The sequence below is a fragment of the Eurypyga helias genome, unplaced genomic scaffold (genome assembly GCF_000690775.1).
Source record: "Eurypyga helias isolate BGI_N326 unplaced genomic scaffold, ASM69077v1 scaffold6541, whole genome shotgun sequence".
NCBI classification, from domain to species: domain Eukaryota; kingdom Metazoa; phylum Chordata; class Aves; order Eurypygiformes; family Eurypygidae; genus Eurypyga; species Eurypyga helias.
In genome coordinates, this window is record NW_010231388.1 from 30,150 (window position 1) to 48,948 (window position 18,799).

An 18,799-nucleotide genomic window follows, 5' to 3' on the forward strand; every position below is an offset into this window, starting at 1 on the left:
AGGAGATGACAGTAGTGTTTTGTCCCTTCCTTAATGGGTAAATGGGATAGACTGGTGCTAGTAGTGTGATTTGCTGTTGTGCTCTATTGGGGTAGTGATTCAGGTATCATGGACAAATCTCTGCTCCCTTTGAGGTCTAAAACTAGGGAGTGTATGTGCTTTTCCTTTTCTGAGTAGCAGAATGGTGTGCCGCTCTGTGTCCTGGGCCATAACCTGTTCAGATACACAGCAATTTCTACGTAGTGATTTGAATCACCTGACTTCTGGTGAAAATTACTTGTCATGTGTGTGGGTTAGAGTGTGGCCCAATGGGTCTCCTTTATATTTAGTGTGTCCTCATAGATATTCTGGTGTTCCTACTTTTGGAAAAGTATTTCTGCCTTTGGCTCATCATAGCCTACCATCACAGTCCTTGCTATGTTCTAGTTCATGGTTTCTATTTGCAGTACTCCTCAAATTTTAGATACTCTGTTTTCTAACACAGTTTTAATGTGCTCTAAGTCCATTTATTTAAATTCTATACAGTGGACATCAGATAACTTGTGTTTTGTTTGCATCTTCAGGTAAGGATTCTACTGTGAATGAGTCCATTAACTAGTAAAATGAGTATGTATTACAAATAATATACATTTTTCTTTAGACCTGTTTGAGTTTGGCATGAAAAAGTGTAGCATATATATGATTTTTAGTTTTAGCATATTTAATTGTCCCCATACACCATGCAATATTTAAGGAAAACAAGCCAGACTGGTGTAACAGTAACTGAGGCTGTGAACTTGAAAGCTCTGTTTCATGTAACAACAGTACACAAATATTACCTTTGCTGCCTAGTTCTGTGAGTGCTCCTGATGATGTTACTAAGGAACAGGCAACAGTTTTTCTTGTGCTGATGAATCCAGAATACATTGCCAAAATAGCGTCAGAAAACTAACAGATAAATAACAGGTCATTATTAAATTTTTACTTGTGTCTCATTCTCACTTCATAAGAAAAGTATCATAATCTTATACTGCTCTTAAAGGAAAAATAAGCTCTTTGTTTGGAAATCATAGGATGAAGCAATTCTGGGTTTGAGTTCATTAGTGTGCTGCAGTTATTGCACAATTTTGGTCTACTTGCAAGTAAGTTAAGTGTCTCCTGTCACTTTGGTTCTACAGGTTCCTTGTGGGTTTGGTGGTGTGGTGATATCATCTGGTTTACCATCACATTTATAGACAATGATAACCAGGCATCAACACCCATGAAGAAACCCACAGAGTCATCAGGGAATGTTCATTCATTTTTTCCAGAGTTATGCATGTGTGTGAGTATGTGGATGATTCTTGAAAATGTTTGCCTGTACATGAAATTCCGATGAAGGAATTAGTCTGCTCAGTAAAATTTGCTGTAAAAGCAAGATAAATCAAAATTGTTCAAATTGATAATGTACATGAGGGTTCAGTCAAACTTAATGTTGTTTCTGCTGGTTAAAAGAAAGTAGTTTAATACTGACTATAAAAGGCTTGGTATTGAATTAAAACAAAATATGGAAGATTTAACACTTTTCCTGTAGAGTACTAAGAGGGGAAAAATTAGAACATTAATCCTCATTAGGTTAAGGAAAATGCCTCTTATTATTCTGTAGCCTATCTGGAAAGAAATGCTTATGCAGTCAAATGATGCAGTAAGTTCTTTTTGAATGTTTCAGCCTTTTATTACCCACGGAATTATAGCCATGATCCTACCAATACTTACAGAGGCATCTTGATGCTTACAGGCTCTGACTTTAAGTTTGGTTCTATTGATTTTAGAAAGAAAGTTATTAACAGTAAGAGCTGTTATTAACAGCTCAGTTGCCTTGATCAGATTTCCAGACCTGCTGTATAATGACTAGAGCATTCAGATTTTTCAAAGCACAGGGAGGCTTACAGATTGAAAAGGTGAGCACTTTACAGGCTTCCAAGACAGAAGTATAATGTTAATAATTTTAAGAGGACCTGATAATTTCCTATTTCTAAACGCAGAATTAGTCAACTATGTAATGATGTAGGCGGCAGCTACCTGGAAATGTTTGCTTGGCCTCATTTCCCCTTTACTATAAAATAATGTTTGTGTAAAAAACTGCTAAGTTTAATATAATTCACTTAAAAATGAAAGAAAAATTGTTCTTCCTGTATTATCAGAACATGGGCTTGTGATGCTTGGAAACCAATAATTGAAAAAAAAAAACCCAAGTGAAACAGCATGAAGAACCAGTTTTGTTCAGGTCTGTATTTTCTTTGACTCTGACTCAAGTCAGTTCAGTTTGGTCAGATCAATAATTATTTACCTGCCTTGGTATTTCTGAATTAGTTCAAGCTGAAAAATAAACCATTTTGAAATGTGAAGTTATGCAATAAGGGAATTTCTTCTGGGAAATTTTCTCTTAAACAATTATTCTGATCCAATAATCAGGTACTTTTGTCTTGGATCAGTTCTGGATTAGGTTCAGCAAAGGCTTTGGTTCAGGTAGCAGTTGTGGTTCAGGTAGCAGTTGTGGTTCAGCTCCCACTTTAGGGAAGAAAAAAAAGGCAGTTAAACCAATTTTCAGTTCAGTTTGACTGGGAAAAAAAGAAACAGCTTTTTCATAATTTGGCACTGCTTAGTTACCTTGTGCACTTCACTCTCTTTGGGTAAGCTGCTTTATTTGGTCGTAGTATAGCCCTGGCTGACATGTGGACCATACAGTGCTGCAGTGGTTGACTAACAGGTAGTGACAAGGAATAATCATTTTCAATCCCTCAGCAAATATTTTTGTCATGTTGAAGTTTGTTATTTCTGTATAATTACTCAGGTTTTGATTGGATTTTTTCTTTTTCAGCAGATTGTTTGGGTTTTTAATTGGCAGGTGAGATCTTAGGGGACACGAGTGGTTTATTTAGCAATCTCTTCTGTGCTATGCAGAAACATGGATAAGGAGCATTATTTTCTGATGGGCTACATTTTAACTGTTTTAAAAAAAAAAATGGATTGAGGGTTTAAGGATTTCGTAAGTTTTATCCATATGTGCTTCCAAAGTATCGACGATATTGATTGGTCTTAACAGATGTGTTAAGCTTCATTGGGCATCTGCACAGTTGTGACACTCAGCAGCTCAAGAGATGATGTTGCAGAGGTTAAATAGTTCCCTTTTCCAGAACAGAGCCGTGACCAGTGTTAGTGCTGTGCACGGGCATAGGAAGAGTTCAGAACCATGCCACAGGGACTGCGGAAGGACACGATGGCCCCTTTTGTTTGAAACCTGTTTTTGAAACCCAGTCCTGAATCTAAATTCACATCACTGTCCCTTGAGCTCAGTTCTGTCTGTTCCTGACTCTGTGGGCTTTAACAACTCCGAGGACAAAAGCCTCTGCTTCCCCAGGAAACTTGGAGAAGGCTTCACAAGGTCAGTTACCCTCAGCTCATTATTCCTTCAGGTTTCTTCCATAGGAGACCAGGTTAAACCTATTGTTATTTGCCTATCAAGTGACATCAGGCAAGTTTGCAGCTGCATAAATTTGAATTGAAATAGCTGTGGAAAAGATGAGGACACTCTCTCAGACGAAATAACATGTGTTCAAGAAAATCATAAATAAGTTGGTTTTTTTTTTAGTAGATCTATCTTGTATCATAACAATGGCCAAAGTGTTTACTCACAGGTGCAAAATACTTAGAGAGTCTCCTTAATCTCCAATTATTGTTGCCCTCTCATCTTGACCTCTCTTGAAGTGTTTTATAAACAATTTAAAGAATAAATGAAGTATTAGAAACAGTTATTATAGAGCAGGCAAAGTTATTTGCTTTCCTTGAGTGAAGGGATATAATTTATAAAGGACTGATTACACTCATCTGTTTTCTGGGTAGTCTGTAAGTTTACTTTACCATGGCAAGGCAGAATAACAGAGAAATTGTGTCATGGGAGCCAAGTAAGATATTGTAGTGGTAGGAAATCCAATTGCCTTGTTTTACAGCCATTTGTCTTGTCTGTCATTTCTGTCAAATGATCATTTGAATCAAAAATGTTTAAAGAGATTTTCTTCCTTTGCAGTAAGGAGAACAACAAAGACTTTTATGCTGCAGGACATTACTCCTCTAACATGGCTACCTGCCAGTTCTTGTTATTATTAAAAGTTGCTTCATTTAGTACATTGTATGACATGGGTCTGCCCAGCTTCATGGGTGTCACTGAGATTGTAAGTCAAGAATGAGAGCAGGAGCAGGAGCTCTGATTCAGTGGAGCTTAGCAGCAGAGAAGCAGTTTAAACTGAGAATGTTAATGGGTAGCTTTTTACTTCGAACCTATTCTTTTCAAGCTATGCATTCACATCAAAAGAAAATACCATGGAAAGCATGTTTGATCTCTTTGCCTTACTGATTTTAACATGTTGCTCCTGCCTTGCCTTTTGTTTACAACGCTCAACACTAGCAAAACTCCCTTGCGAGCCGCAAGAGTTACCTGGGTGCAGAATCTACTAATGAAAGGTTGGGGTCAAGGGTATTCGATTCCAACTTTGAGAGACAAGGACTGTTTCTAGGAGGAAACAGCTTAAGGATTTCAGAAGCTCTGTCTGTAAGCCCACAGGCTGTTCCCACCTCTGCTGTGCACCTCTGATGAGAAGAGATGAAATGAGATGCGAGGGTCCTGGAATCATCAAAACAACGGAGCTTGTTGGCTCCAACACAGCTGGAGCTGGGAAAAAGATGCCTGTTCCTTCTCCCTCACATGGCTTCTTCTGTCTCCTTTCCCATCTCCCTGTGAGGCAGACAGAGTGGAGGCAGTAGAGCAGCAGGGAAGAAGAAATGGTGACAACGACTGCCTATTCGACGTCAGAGGACAATTTCGTAGTGTCCCTTTGCAATTAGAAGAATATTTTTCAGCCCTGACATCTGCCAACCACAGTTCTGCAGCCACTGGAGAAGTTTATCTTACTGAAGTGCCTTTGTTTTCCCAAGCAGATACGAGAGAAGGCACTGTCATTTCCAAGATCAGTATTTTGAGTGAATAAATAGGGCAGGATGTTGTTGTAGACACATATAAAATTACATCTTCATTTCTAGTATTCTGGCAGAAGCAGGGAGGATGAGGGAGATATGTTAATAACAGGAGGTTGGTGTCAGCATGATTTGATTCCAAATCCTACAGAAACTCTGTGTCCTACAGTAATTTTCTTGCATGTCTAACAGCCTTAGAAAATATCCCTTAGCAGCTCTAAGACACTTCTGAAATATTCCTTAGCTTTTACAGTCATCATTTCGAAATAGTCAGTAAATTCTGTGGGTAAACGTTTGGTACTTTTGTCACTGAAAGAGTTGGGGCCCTTATTCAGAAGAGTGTGGTCAGAGGAAATAAGAGTTTGACAGCTTATTCTTTGCCTGCTGCATCTGGAGCCTATGGGGGTGCTCTGGGGAACAAATGTAGATTTGGCTCCAGCTCAAGGGAGGTCCCTTGTCATGAGATGACATATGAGGGTTATGCATGTAAGTACCAAACCCTCACACTCCCATACTGTGCAGCATTTCACAGTCGGGAGATAAACGGACTGTAGCTGTTTTAAAATAACAGCTATGTTTTTTTCTCTGTTATCTCTGTTTGCTGTGCTATTAGGTCCCTTTTGGTTATAACTGCCTTGAGTCATCTTCCAGGTCCGTGTGTCCCATAAATTGGTTATGATGCTTTCTGCCAGACACAAGTTGTACCTGAAACACTGGGCACTGTGAACTTTCTTTTAAAAATCTCATGAATAATTGCCAAAAGGTGGTAGCTACAGTATCCCCAACAAATGCACATTATGAATGGTCCTCTTTTTAAGCCTAGAATTCCTTTAAACATGCCTGTTGGGTTTTGAGTACCTGCAGTTAAATGGTGTTGCTTTTGACAGGGCTCGGTGAGCAAATGAGGCATAATCTCTCTGATCTCAGTAGTCTGGTCAGCCAGCCATGACATTCTCAGTGTCTTTTCTTTCTACACCCTGTCTGAACACAGCCATAGCCCAGGCAGCTCTCAGTGGGGTTGCCAAAGATTACCATGTGCAGTGAAGCAGCAGATGGCAGGACAGTGGAAAATATGCTGTCCCAATCCCTGGGTTCATATGGGGTTCAGGGTTAAATTTCAGCGATTTCCCTCCCAGCTCCTCGAGCCCCTTGATGAACTGCCCTGTGAGAGAAGAACTCTTCACTGAGCATTGGGAAACTATTTAAAATACAGTTTTGTCCAGTTTTGGAAGGGAGTTCTGGACTGCAGCAGGAAACTTAAGAATTCTGTGGCCGCAGCAGTTGCAGTTTTCCTCACCATCCAAAGATGTTAGTGTGGGCATAAGAAACGAGGTCAATACAAACACATCCTGAAAACTATTAAAGGAATGGAAAAGGAACATTGCAGACTTGATTAGCTACAAAATTGTGTAGTGACTGAACAAGGAGTACCTCCACAAACATAACTCGAAGTTCTGCCAATGTGTCCTGATAAAGCCCTTGTTTGCACCTTAGGTTTTTCCCCCAACAGGCTCTCTCCTCCTTACTCCTTGCACAGAAGGGAGAGTTCTCACCCAAATGACTAAATGTTCAATCTATCGGGGCAGAGGGGAAGAAAGGAATTCTTTGACAGCAGATTTAGTCTGTGCCCCTTTCATGGCCACTCTTCTTGCTCTGAGAATGATTTCTTTCCTTTTTCACTCTTCCAGGGTACTTGGAATCTCTCAGTGTTTCACAAATAGCAAGATAGCTTTCTCAAATTCCTGTAGAACACTGGCATTTTATCCCCATTTTTCAGATGAGAAACTAAGCCATAAAGAAACCCCTGTCTGCATTTACTGATTGATTGGTTGATGTTCAGAATAAAACTCCCATCTGTTTGCATCTGAGGGCTTGATAGTCAAGCACACAGAGGAATATGCGACAGTGACTAAATAAGAACCTTGGCTTAAGTGACCTTCTAAGCACCTTTTCAGAATGTGCAGAAGAAAACAGTCTTTTATTCATTTTTCCATCAAGCTGAACTGAGAACCCACCATTTCTTTTTCTGCAGTTCTTTATCTTTGCTTCAGACTCCATGGACCCCTGCCCACCTCATTTCTCACACGACAGTAGTCTCTGTTCTCAGAGCAAGTCTGTCCTCTGCGGAGGGGGCAACCTTGTTAGGAAAAAAATTACAATATGTAATTAATCTAGATATGCTTTGTGAAACTGTATCATTGTGTGTTCAAAAACAACACTGTTACACATACTTCTAACTTTTAGTGCAAGAATTTACAGATTTCTTCCGGAACGTGTACAGAGTGTGTGTATGTGCATGTGTGTTTCTGAGAGCATGCGCAGCTACCTGTGGGGATATTAAAATTATGTGAAAGGTCCCGCTAAAAATACAAAGCCAGGAAATTCAGAATTGGGCTAACTTTCTGTCCTGGTTTCACCCCATTGTACTCAAGTACTGTAGGCATCTCAGAACAGCAGGTGATCTGACTGCCTCTTCTGTTCCTAGAGGAAGTGTAAACTAACTTAAATGGGAAATATCACAAAAACAGGATAAGAATGAATTTCAGGAGTCCACAAAGGAAGAAATGTTCTTAAAAATACTGATATTAAAACAGTAGTGAGCATGACAATTTGAACTGCAGTAAGTGGACATTTTATTTAGATACTCTGGTTTTTGCCATTTAAACACTTTCCAAATGTTTTGTTTCACATTTTCTTATGCAAAATTATTGTGATGATTGGCTGCATTAATGGTTGAATGTTTCAGTTTGGATTCTTCTTTGCAAACTTGCGTAATCTGACATCAGTGAAACTGCACCAATTTATTTTGCCAGAAAACTGAGTTCCCTGGGTTTATAGCTGCATATTTATTTTTGTTTAATTTAAGTATTAATTACACTAGAGAAACATTATTCCCAGATGGAAAGAATGCAAAAGTGGGATTCAGTTTCAGTGGCAGTGTTAGAAAAGGGGAATATTCATTGAAAAGCATGTACATTTCAAAAAGCTGTAATTGTACTGTTTTCCTGTGTTCAAGTGATTTTCTCAGTAAGCAGAGTGTCCATTTCTTTGCCTCTGTGTCTTTTTCTTTTTAAACTGAAGATTAGCAACATGCCCAAGGTTTGTCCCAGAGGGGGATTTGGTCTCAGCAGTGGCCCTTATGCAACCTCCTGACGTCTCTTTTCTGCCTGTGGGAGAGCTGCCGGTCTGCCTGGTGGCATTTCCAGTTGAGGGCTTGGGTGTGGAAGCTGTAGCACCCTTGCTTAACTTCAGGGTCCCACGAGAGTGATCAGGGCCTGCTCTGAAATAAGGACATAACATTTTATGGGAAGTTTAGGCAACTGGCCGTAAGTACAGCTAGGTGAAATAATGTTTTTATTGGCTTTCTTAATACAAGGGGTCAGCATAGGTAGGACAAACATGTCCAAGTCTTTCAGGAGCAGAAGGGACATGCTGTCTTTGTTGGCTTGCACTTTTACTGGTGCATTGTCAGTTTGCCTCTTCCTTTCCCTCCTATTCTCTTCTTAAAGTATTAGGGCTGGGACTTTACTTTAGTGTTGGGTTTTTTCCCCCCACATAATTACTCCGAAGCTTGTTTTAAGGACATTCGTTGTTAAAATACTGCATCTGAGGGGGCATTGCCTTGGTTTTATCCAAGACAATGACTTCCAGTGCTGTCCTGCCCTGTCCTCAGCAGCACCACGTGTCCCTGTGCAGAAGCAGAGCTGATAAAACGGGGACAGCTGGGGCAGGCAGAGTGGGCTGAAAGCACTGTGAGTCGATCTCATACCCCTGGTCACACCAGCTCGGCTGAACCCCACAGCACACACTGTGAAGATTTTTTTTTCACTCTTCTGTCAGAACCGTGTGTTTACTTGATTAGCCTGTTATGAGTCTGAAGGGGTATTTGTAACCGGAGCAATTCATCCTTGTACTGCTAATTGCCGACCATCACAATTGATGATTTGTACATTGGATTGTTGGGATCATCACTGGTGTTGATGTACTTCTCAACACATCTTTGTTGAGAATCTTATCATTCACAATACAGAAAATGGAAGGAAATGTAGCACTTTGTGTTTTATATGCATTGTTAAAGTACTAGAAAATAATGTTCTCTCTGTGTTTGCATAAGCTGAGATTTCTTTTTCTCCTTCCCTTCAGCTGTCACTATTCCCCAGCTTGTTACTTCTTGATGAGGTCTTTGCCCATGGCTTTTTGGAAATACAGTTCAGCTGTGCTTCAGGACACCCTCCTTCCACCCCCATCCCCCACCCTTGGTGGCTCCAGGACTCCTGTAGCAAAGAGTAATTTATGAAAATTCAAACACATTTACCAAATGATGTACTGGGGGCCTAAAGGGTGCCTTGAGGACTACCACTGTCACAAAGCTAACCAGAAGAAAGTCCTAAAAGAAAAACAGTTGGGCAACAAAGCTCAAAAGGGAGGTACTTGGATTTAAGAATATTTTGAGTTATACTGTATAAGTGTCAAACTCGTCTAGGACTGCTTATTAATTTGTGTGGGAGGCAGAGTTTCTAATAAGTTATTTGGCTGTAGCTAGACCATTTTTTTCTCTCCAAGAAAATACATCAGCACTGACTCAGCAAAGTTGTATGCCACTGTGATTGATTTTAAGTCTAGCTCTTATTACAGTCTCTTTTGCCTTCAGTAGGAGTAAATGAAAGGTCTTTTTACCCCAGACTCGCAGCAAAATGACACATTTTATACTCAGAAATTTGCACGTGAAAAGTTAGCACTACTGTGGGTGCACAGAAAGACATGGAAGACCTGTGCAAAACTTTGATTGTATACAGTGACCCACCACAAGCTGATGTCCCGGCCACCTGGAGAGGCTGAAAGACCAACCAGACTTAGTCCTCAGAGGTCAGAAGGTCCAAGAAACTGTATTAGTCAGCCATGTGTCACCAGGTAAGATTAAAAGCCTTGCCTGCTTCATCTCAAGGGAGTGCTAGGGTAAAGCCTGAATGTCTCAGCTTGAACCATCAAAAGGCATCTTTTTTTCATGTGCTACTGGTTGCTGAGAGGATGGAGGAGGGGAAAGGCAGGGAGAAAAGGAAAGGGGTGTTAAATTTAAGGGAAAAGATGTCTGAACTTTGATAGTTATTTAACAAAAGTTAAAATCTGGGGTTTTGTGCAAGTTGCCTTAGACTGTGTGGCATTTCCATTTTCTGCAAGTGCTGGGTTTTCCTTTTGGTTGCATACATTTCTAGCTATTGTAGCACCTTTTCAGCAAAGTATGTACTTAAGTCCAATTGCTTACACACACTTAAACAATATAAAGATTCTGCACTGATGGGCAAGCACATTCATGCTTACCCATAGCTCATATGTGCAAGGACTTGTCTAATTCTGTGGCAGCTTAAATGAGAGGTTTAATTCAATAACATTATTTGTACAATTTAAAGAACATGGCTTAAATGAGTATTAACAAATCAGAGTGGCTAAAGACATTTACCTTTGTTTTAAAATTTAGTGTATATGAACTGCGATTAAGAAATCAAAGTGAATAGTTTGGAGCAAAAGGTTAAGTTTTCTGTAAGCGAAATGCTGCTCTGTTTATGCAAGTGCCATTAACAGCATAAACTTGGGAACAGGAATAACACTTTTACATATTGTTTTCAGTATTAATGTTTGGGTTTTCCTTTATAAGTATCTTTGATGCCTCACCTTTTCCTGTTCAGTGCACAGTTCCTGAGGGGAAATATTTTAAGAAAAATTATATGGAGAAAACATACTAAAATAGCACCTTTCGCCCAGCAGTTATTGCTGGTATGCCACCCTATCCTTTTAACAAGCCCCTATAATAGATCTGAGGTGTGTAATTGTTCCCAAGTAAGGGCATTTTGAATGTGAAATCTAATAGCTTTATGTTACGCATTACACATGCAGATTTTCTGCTAATTAAACATCATTTTTTCACAGTTACTTTAGAGAACTGTTGCTATGCAGTCATAGAAATCATCCTGTCATTGTTCATTGGGAGATGGAAACTTGTATCTCTTTGTATGCAGAACAGTCGTGAGGAGTTTAAAGCCCCGATGAGAGATCCCTGGTGCAGGGTTAGCTCCACTGAATCACAGGGGAGCGTAGCTCGCTGTGCTGTGACAAACATCACCTCTGATTCTCATACTCTGGCAGTGGTTGGTAGGTCTCTCGCTCTACTTTCATGTGCTTTTCTTATGGGGCTTACTAGTTACCCCCAGGTAAGCTTCATGCTATCTTTCCACCCACTGGGAAAAATAAAGTCTCCCTACTTTCTGCATTCCCTCCCAATTTCTGTACACTGTCATTCTTCATGAGATTGTCTCCCACTCTTACTTTCCCCTCAGGTTATAAAAATCATTATTTTTTGTTGCCTCCATGCCTAGTTCGTGTGACCTCCCATTGTCCTCAGCTGTCCAAATGTTCTCAGTGTGCAAGTGGATGTTGGGGGCAGAGGTGTTCTTGGGTTGAAAAGCGTCAATCCCCTTCATTGTGCCACCCTTCTGCTGCTGCTGTTTCCTACCTGTGCATACCCTTCTACCTCAATCTCCTCGCTTTTAAAAGTGGTGTCTTTTGTATTACCCAAGGAATTCCATTGAAAAATGTGGTGCAAATGGAGAATGGGGTAAAGCAGACTTACCACATTTTACTTTTGGCATTGGAAAGTTCAAAATGTGAGTCAATATGTTATTAAAGGAAATAACTCACGTGGTATGCCCATTAATGTCTTTGTTAGAAATATTTAAAGGCATGAATGCTATTTAATTGTATTGTGCTACCAAATGAGCATCACTTGAAAAGGTAGGACAATTTTATCACCACATTATCAGATCACTGCTTTCAATTTCTGGATTTTATTGTTACATGATTATTTCCCAGGGGCTTGATGAAGAATAAACTGTAGACAAGCCTATTTTTAGTAGCTTTATCTTCCCTGTTTAGAGATCTCACATGTGCATTGGAAAATAGTTGAGGGGTGTAAACTGAAAATGTTTGAAAAACATTGCAAATGTATTAAAAATCTGATAAACCCATCATCATAATATACTATTAAAATTTTAAAGGACATAGAGATTGGAAATGTTATGATGAAGCAAAGTATTTCCAGCTATGCTCTACAGGATTAAAATGTAAAGATTAAAGCACTGTATCTCATGTTTCAGGAAATAAAATGATTTATTACCTAGGTCAGGAAGATGTTTCCCATGCAGTGCATGACTTTACAATGAGTTGCTTATGAGTCATATCGCCCTTATTTCATACATATTTCATTTTGCAGAAATCTGATTGTGGACTTTCAGGCAAGCTCATCCAAATGTAGCCATACTTGCTGTGTAAAATGTGCAGTGTATTATGAAGAGCTGGAAAGAAAAAAATCATCTTTAAGAGTAATGTTTCTTTTCTTTCCAAACAATGATATTTCTACTTTGTATAATTGTTGTGAGAACAATTTGTTATTTTAAATTGAGAGTGGATTGACAATTAAAATGCCTGAGTGTTTAACATATACTAAGTAGCTGATTTACTAGTTTTACCAAAATGCAGTACTGTATCAATTGTTTCTATTTAAACCCAAAATATGGAAGGTTAATTCAATAATCTGTAATTTGATTTTTCCTCTGGTTTACATTGATGCAACCCCATTGACTCCAGAATAGTTTTTATTGAATTTCATCAGTATAAGCCAAAGGAGACTCTGGACTTCTTTTCTTAGAAAAACTGGGTCTTGCTTTGTCTTTTAATTTGAGCTTGTTACAAAAATGGAAAAGCTTCTAATAGAGTGGAAATTATGAGCAGTGTGGATTTTCAGGCAATTAAAACATCTTAATGATCTCATTAAATGTATCATTTACAACATACATATGTTAAAAGAAATATGTTCCTCTGGGTTAGTAGAAGCACTGGGTACACAATGTGTTTGAACATGTTAGGCTTCCTCTAGAACCTATGCCAGAACTGTAGGAACTTGGAGAAAAAATATCCCACCCTTCTTCTGCCAGTATCTTTAGAGACAGAAACCTTTTCATCATATTTTACGCTGAACGAAGAAAAAGATGTTAGGGCAAATTGATAGACTGTGCTAGGACTGTATCTCAGCTGATAACATTTAATAGCAATACACAGCTATCAGATTATTATTCTATGATATTACTAGGATTAAGGATGGACTTTTTGTATGCGTGATACAGCTAGTCTTGTATAGGGTTAGCAATCTCCTTAAGACCACAAAGGAGTTGTTTGTCATTTGTTGTTTTGTATGCAGCCTTGATGGGTTGGAAAATGCATGTTCTTGTAAAGAAACAGTTACTCTAACAGCAGCTCCTAAAACTGCCTCATCCATTTGGCTGTTTTTTTATGAACAGATTCTAGAGAAAAACACCTATTTCAAACAGCCAGTTTCCTGATGATGCACAGAGAGGGTGAAACCCCAGTGCTGATAAAAGGAATGGGGTACTCATGCAGAAACCCAGATATTTCTCTCTTGGGGCATCCGGCTTTAGAACTGTAGGTGCATGGAGTCCGTGCTTCCTAAAGCAATAGTTTCAACTGTGTGTTAATAAGAGATGTGTCCAGCTTTCAAAACTCCCACATGTGATGCAGGCAGCATCCTTTTTAAAGGGATGAGCTGCCCAAGCTGTTTTCCACCCTGAGCCCGGCGACACAGTGGGTGACAGGCCTGGGCTGGAGAGCCAAAGCTATTGCACTATACTTTTGCTATTTCTTTTTATTGTAGTATTGTTCCTAGAGTGGTTTGCTGACAAGTTACATGTTTTACAGATCAGGGCTGCCTGATGAGGAATCCTTGCTTAAAATTGTGTCTAGGATAAATCAGGTTTGTAAATCAGACCTTATGGTTCCTATTGGAATGCTAATGATCTCCGAGGGAGGGCTTGGATTTTGAAAACAAATCTAAGCTAATGCCCAGGGTTCCTGAAAGAGCTGTTAATATCATGAAAACTCATGTTTAAGGCCTCTTTTAAAATGTAACAACGTGTCAGGACCAATGCTGTTTGTAACTGCTGAAATGTGTGGGATACACAGAGTCATCCTTTGCAACCTCTGGCTGGATCTCTGTTTTTGCAGTACAGCAATTCCAGTGCTGCCAGTAGAGACACAAACCAGAGCAAAATTTGGCCCATCATGGTTTGGATGTATTTGCTGCACAGATAACTGTGCAAGGCAGTTATCCTGACATGCTTGGCCCTGTTGTGAGAGTGAGAACTGGGCCTTCTCTTGCTTGTCCTGAGTTCTCAGAACAGTGCCACCCTCACACATTTGGAATAGAGGTTCAAATAAGTCAAAATATATCATGCATTTATAGAGTTTTGAACACTCCACATTCATGCTAGGTGTGAGCAGGGAAGTGTGTTTAATAAAACCTCTCTGAACTGAGGAAGCATTACAAAGACAGGAGAAAAATATAGGAGTCTGACCTCTCCCCCACCAATCTAAGCTAGTTTCTGTTGCTACCACCAACACATTTCCATATTAATTAGTAATGTTTGTAGCATGATAATATAGGCCTTATTGAGGCTGTGATAGCTGGTGCCATTTTAGCTGCTCCATCTTGATCTTGATGAAAATCAACATAAAGGGTGAAGTGGTTAACACACTAGCATCTCTGTCCATGCTCTTACTGGTACTAACTGGCCATTCCATGGTGGAAAATGCTCTTTTAAGTTCAACATTAACAATTCCTCAATACCTACTGAGGAAGAAAAAAGCTAACCATTTATGTGTCTCAAAAGGTACTTTGTATTCAGTTATATAAAGATATCTGTAGCGCTCCACATAGACCTTCAGATAGAATCATTTCTGAGGAAAGAGACATTATGTCTGCCAAGTTTCAGGCCAAAGCAAGATTTTATAGCCTGATTGCAAACTCTTAGGACAGGGCTTTATAATGGAAATGCTGACATAGCCTTAACTATTCTGCATGACTCCAGTGGGCACCAGATTAAATTCTAGTTATGATGTGCATGTAATGGCATGGGATCAAACATATAGTGTAATGGAATACTTCAAGATACTGTGTTTGAAGAGAATCTGTATTTAAACATTATTTATGAACCATATCATTTAAATGCTTCTGAAATCTGCCATTCAGTCCTTGGTTGCATGAAAAAAATTCTAATCACGTTTATCAAAATGAACAGTATCATAAATTTCTTCCACAGCTTTAATGCTGAGGAAATTCCAAGAAGATGGTTTTATTTTGTTGAAGTCTTACTGGAATATTTCTGGAAAATAAAGGTTTTAATTTTTCACTGTGGTGCTCTTTCATTCCTTGTTTCAGCCTTTTGAGGTATATTCTGATTTTGCTTGGAGAAGATCTTTGAGGATCGTTTCTCTCCCATTATCACTTACTCTGCAAGAAGACTGCAGTTACTAGTATTTGCTGTGTTGTGCTAGATGAACCTGCTTTTCCTTGTGCAGTGTCTGTCATGCACTTCAAGTTAAGTTGATGGCATAGAATTTCTCTCTCTTTCTCACACACACAACCTAATACTTTTTTTTTACTTTTTTCTTTTTTTTTGGTATGCTAAGGAATAGCATTTGGTCCAAAATGGAAGCTGATGGTCATTAGTCGTGTTGGTTGACAGTAAAACTTGCTCTAATGCATATGATGACTAGAACTCTCACTGCTTTTACTGCAAATGGGAATGTAGTGTTGAAAATGGCCAGTTTTGTTTCTTACTCAGTTGCAGCTTGGAACATAAATCCATATTCTTCATCCTAGGAAAAAAGTTTCTCCTTCAACTGTTATTTACTGAAAAATAATGCTAACTGAAATTATTCCAGTGCAGAAGATTAGGAAGTTTCAGAGCTAATCCTAATAAGTTTGTGTAATAGTTTTACTCTTTTTTTAATTAATTACTAATAATCTTTGTGAAGATCTTAAAGCACTTTGCTAATGTAAAAAATGGAAACAATCTTTGGAGAAGTGCCAGTCCAACTAAGCCAAAGAGGCCATCCAGCTAGGAACAGGGGAACCACAGTACTTTGCAATAGCAGAGTCACAGTGTCGGTCCTGTGGTTTGCTCTGGTTTGTCTTTGGGATAATCATATTCCTCAAGTGGAGTATGCCGGGTGCAGTCTGGAAGAAGGGCTTGGGGCTTTCATCCTGCAGTTGACTCACTTGTCCAAGTTCTGAGGAACATATATATAAGAAAAGACTCCCCAGTATGGGGATGTTTTCTGAAATTTTGGAAATCACACTCCTTTTTATATGCACACTTTTTCAGGGAATATGGAAATTATACGGTTTTCATCCTTTAAAAAACAAGTGCAAACTGATAGTATATTGTAAATGGCTAATAACCAGGATTCCTATTAGTTCAGCACTTGACAGAAAATTAAATTCTATCTTAATCCTGTGGTAAAGTCTGAATTATTTAGTTGTTTCATTCCACATGGTTCTTATAGGTGTGCCCTTTTTTGTTACTTTTGGCAAAGTCAAATGTTGCAAGGTACTATATTGCTCTTGACTTTACAGGAAGAATTGGTAGTCTGAAAAGGACACTTCACATTATTTAATAATTTTGTAGTAGCCTGTCATTTGTTTGAGAGGAAAAAGAAAACATTAAGATGCATATCTCAAGAACTGAGTGCATAATGAAAAAAAATACATATTGGCATTGAATATACAAGCTGCACTACTTAGGACTTTTGAAATTTGCTAAGAGCATTTTACAAGTGCAGTCATTTTCACTTGCTCTCCTGCTTTCCGTTTGGATGAGGTATCATCTGTCACCACTCAATCTTTTTTTTTTTTTTTTTAGCTATTAAAAAGGCATGTAATTTTAATTTTTGTGGCTCATTAGTGTGCAGATGCCATTGGGCTGGTTTAGCCTGAACTCATGGTCTAAATTCAAATCCCTCTGCTTTTGAGGAGACTGTTGGACACATTTTAGAAAGACAGTCATCATAATCTAAAAATCAAGATATGAAAATAGATATGAAAAGATATGAAAATAAATATTTTTTTAATGCAGCTTTACAGGGAGCAAAAATGGATACACAGATTTTCGAAAGCAATACAGTGAACACAGTACTGAGAGATGATAAAATAATGTGTAGCCTTCAACTGGAAATGTTGAAATCCCAAATTCATAATCTCACTGAACCTAGGGGGACAGAGAACCCCAAATAACTAGAAAAGTAGAATGTATTTAACCATTACAGGGCTTTGGAGAACATGTAGTATTTGGATAGTATCACTTTTTTATTAATAAACTAATTTATTTAGATGTATGCATTCCTTAAAAAAAAAGGAAAAAAGAAAAAAAGAAATGCCAACAAAAAACTTGAGGGTGGTCTAAGACGTCTGTCTTCTTTATGTAACCTTTGCATTTTGTGTTTAAGAACTGACATTCCAAATGATTTTCTTTGGCTTTATGCCTGGACTGAATACTGAGGCAGCAAATTAGGAATGCTTAAGAAGTCCCACAAAGAAAGATGTTTGCTGTGAAAGTGCAGCTGATGTGACACTTGCACTGGAAGCTTCTTAGCTGACTCAAAACAATGAATGATGGCATGGGGTCTAGGTGGTGTGAAGGGAGACAATGAAGATGAGAAGTACCATGTGCTGAGCCGTGCAAGGTGTTTCTTGTGACCTGTTATCTGCCACCGTGACTGTGTTGATACTAACTTTTATTTCTATTCCAGGGGCTAACTTTGTTACTCGAAAAATTAGCCGATCAGTAGCAAAGATTCACCTCGGACAGCTGGATTGTTTCAGCTTGGGCAATCTGGATGCTAAGAGAGACTGGGGCCATGCCAGGGACTACGTTGAGGTAAGCTGTTGGCCACATGCCTCTTTCTGAATCATCTTTGTGGTGGGGATAATGCTTGTTACTGTAACTTCAGGTCATGGTCCACGGAGGGCTATCTCAGGATGTTTTTGCCTATAGAGGCCTGTTAACTTTGTCTTGCTCTTAATTTCAGACTAGGGAATTCAGTAACAGCGCAGTCTACCCCAGGCATGACCTGAACAGCAAAATAAATCTTTGGGCTTACATTCCTTGACTGAATTCCTTGGGGAGGGGGCTGATGTGGATCTATTTTAGAGTATTTTTCCTATTATTTTGACAAATTTTATGACTAATATTAAGATTGCAGCAAGATGCAATATGACCTAAAGTCAAAAGTCCTGCTGGAATTTGGTGGCCTTTAGTATAATGAGGCAAGAATAATGATCAAAAATCTAGCTAATGATCAAAAGTCTAGCTGGTTATACATTAGAAAGAAGCATCAATAGATAGTTGTGATGGCAGGAATTGCAACCCATGTGCCTGCATCTGGTGTTTGAAATGTTTTCATAGTCAGGCTATGTTTCTAATTTTATTCTATGCATCTACTTAAGCAGACAAACAAACAATACCCCTGTATTGTATTACAAGGAGACATGAATGACCATGTAGGAAATATTGTCTTTTCCCCAGGAGACTTTTGTCCCCAATTTGGTGCTTAAAGATTTCCTGTGGTCATTGGACTATTTCTGTCTTTTAATAATTCCTTGCTGGGAAACCGGATTTGGCTTCAGCATTCATTGATACAGTTTAAAAAGATGATGACTGCTTGTTTTGTTTTTCTATATTACAAAGTAAGAAATATTTCAGTAGGAAAAAGTCTGATTTGGGATTTCTATTGTAAATTGGGATTTAAAAGGTAAAAAGCTGAGCTCTCGAACCTTGTTTATGGTCAAAACGAAACATCAAGAAAACAAGGTTGGAATACCGCAACATAAACTTCTGTTCTGGATGATATTAAAAAAAATAACCAGCCATATCACCTTGGCATCAAAAGCATTACATCAAGTAAA

At 38.8% G+C, this 18,799-nt stretch overlaps 1 protein-coding gene across 1 annotated transcript in view; it reads left to right on the forward strand.

Moving 5' to 3' along the window:
- GMDS (GDP-mannose 4,6-dehydratase) overlaps positions 1-17,771 on the forward strand; it is a gene marked incomplete at its 3' end in the record, with an annotated part of 29,547 nt that extends 11,776 nt beyond the window's left edge. Inside the window, exon 4 of the mRNA XM_010161046.1 lies at positions 17,644-17,771. Within this exon, the coding sequence (XP_010159348.1) occupies positions 17,644-17,771 (128 nt within the window). The remainder of the gene's footprint in view (positions 1-17,643) is intronic.
- Between the last annotated feature and the right edge of the window lie 1,028 nt (positions 17,772-18,799).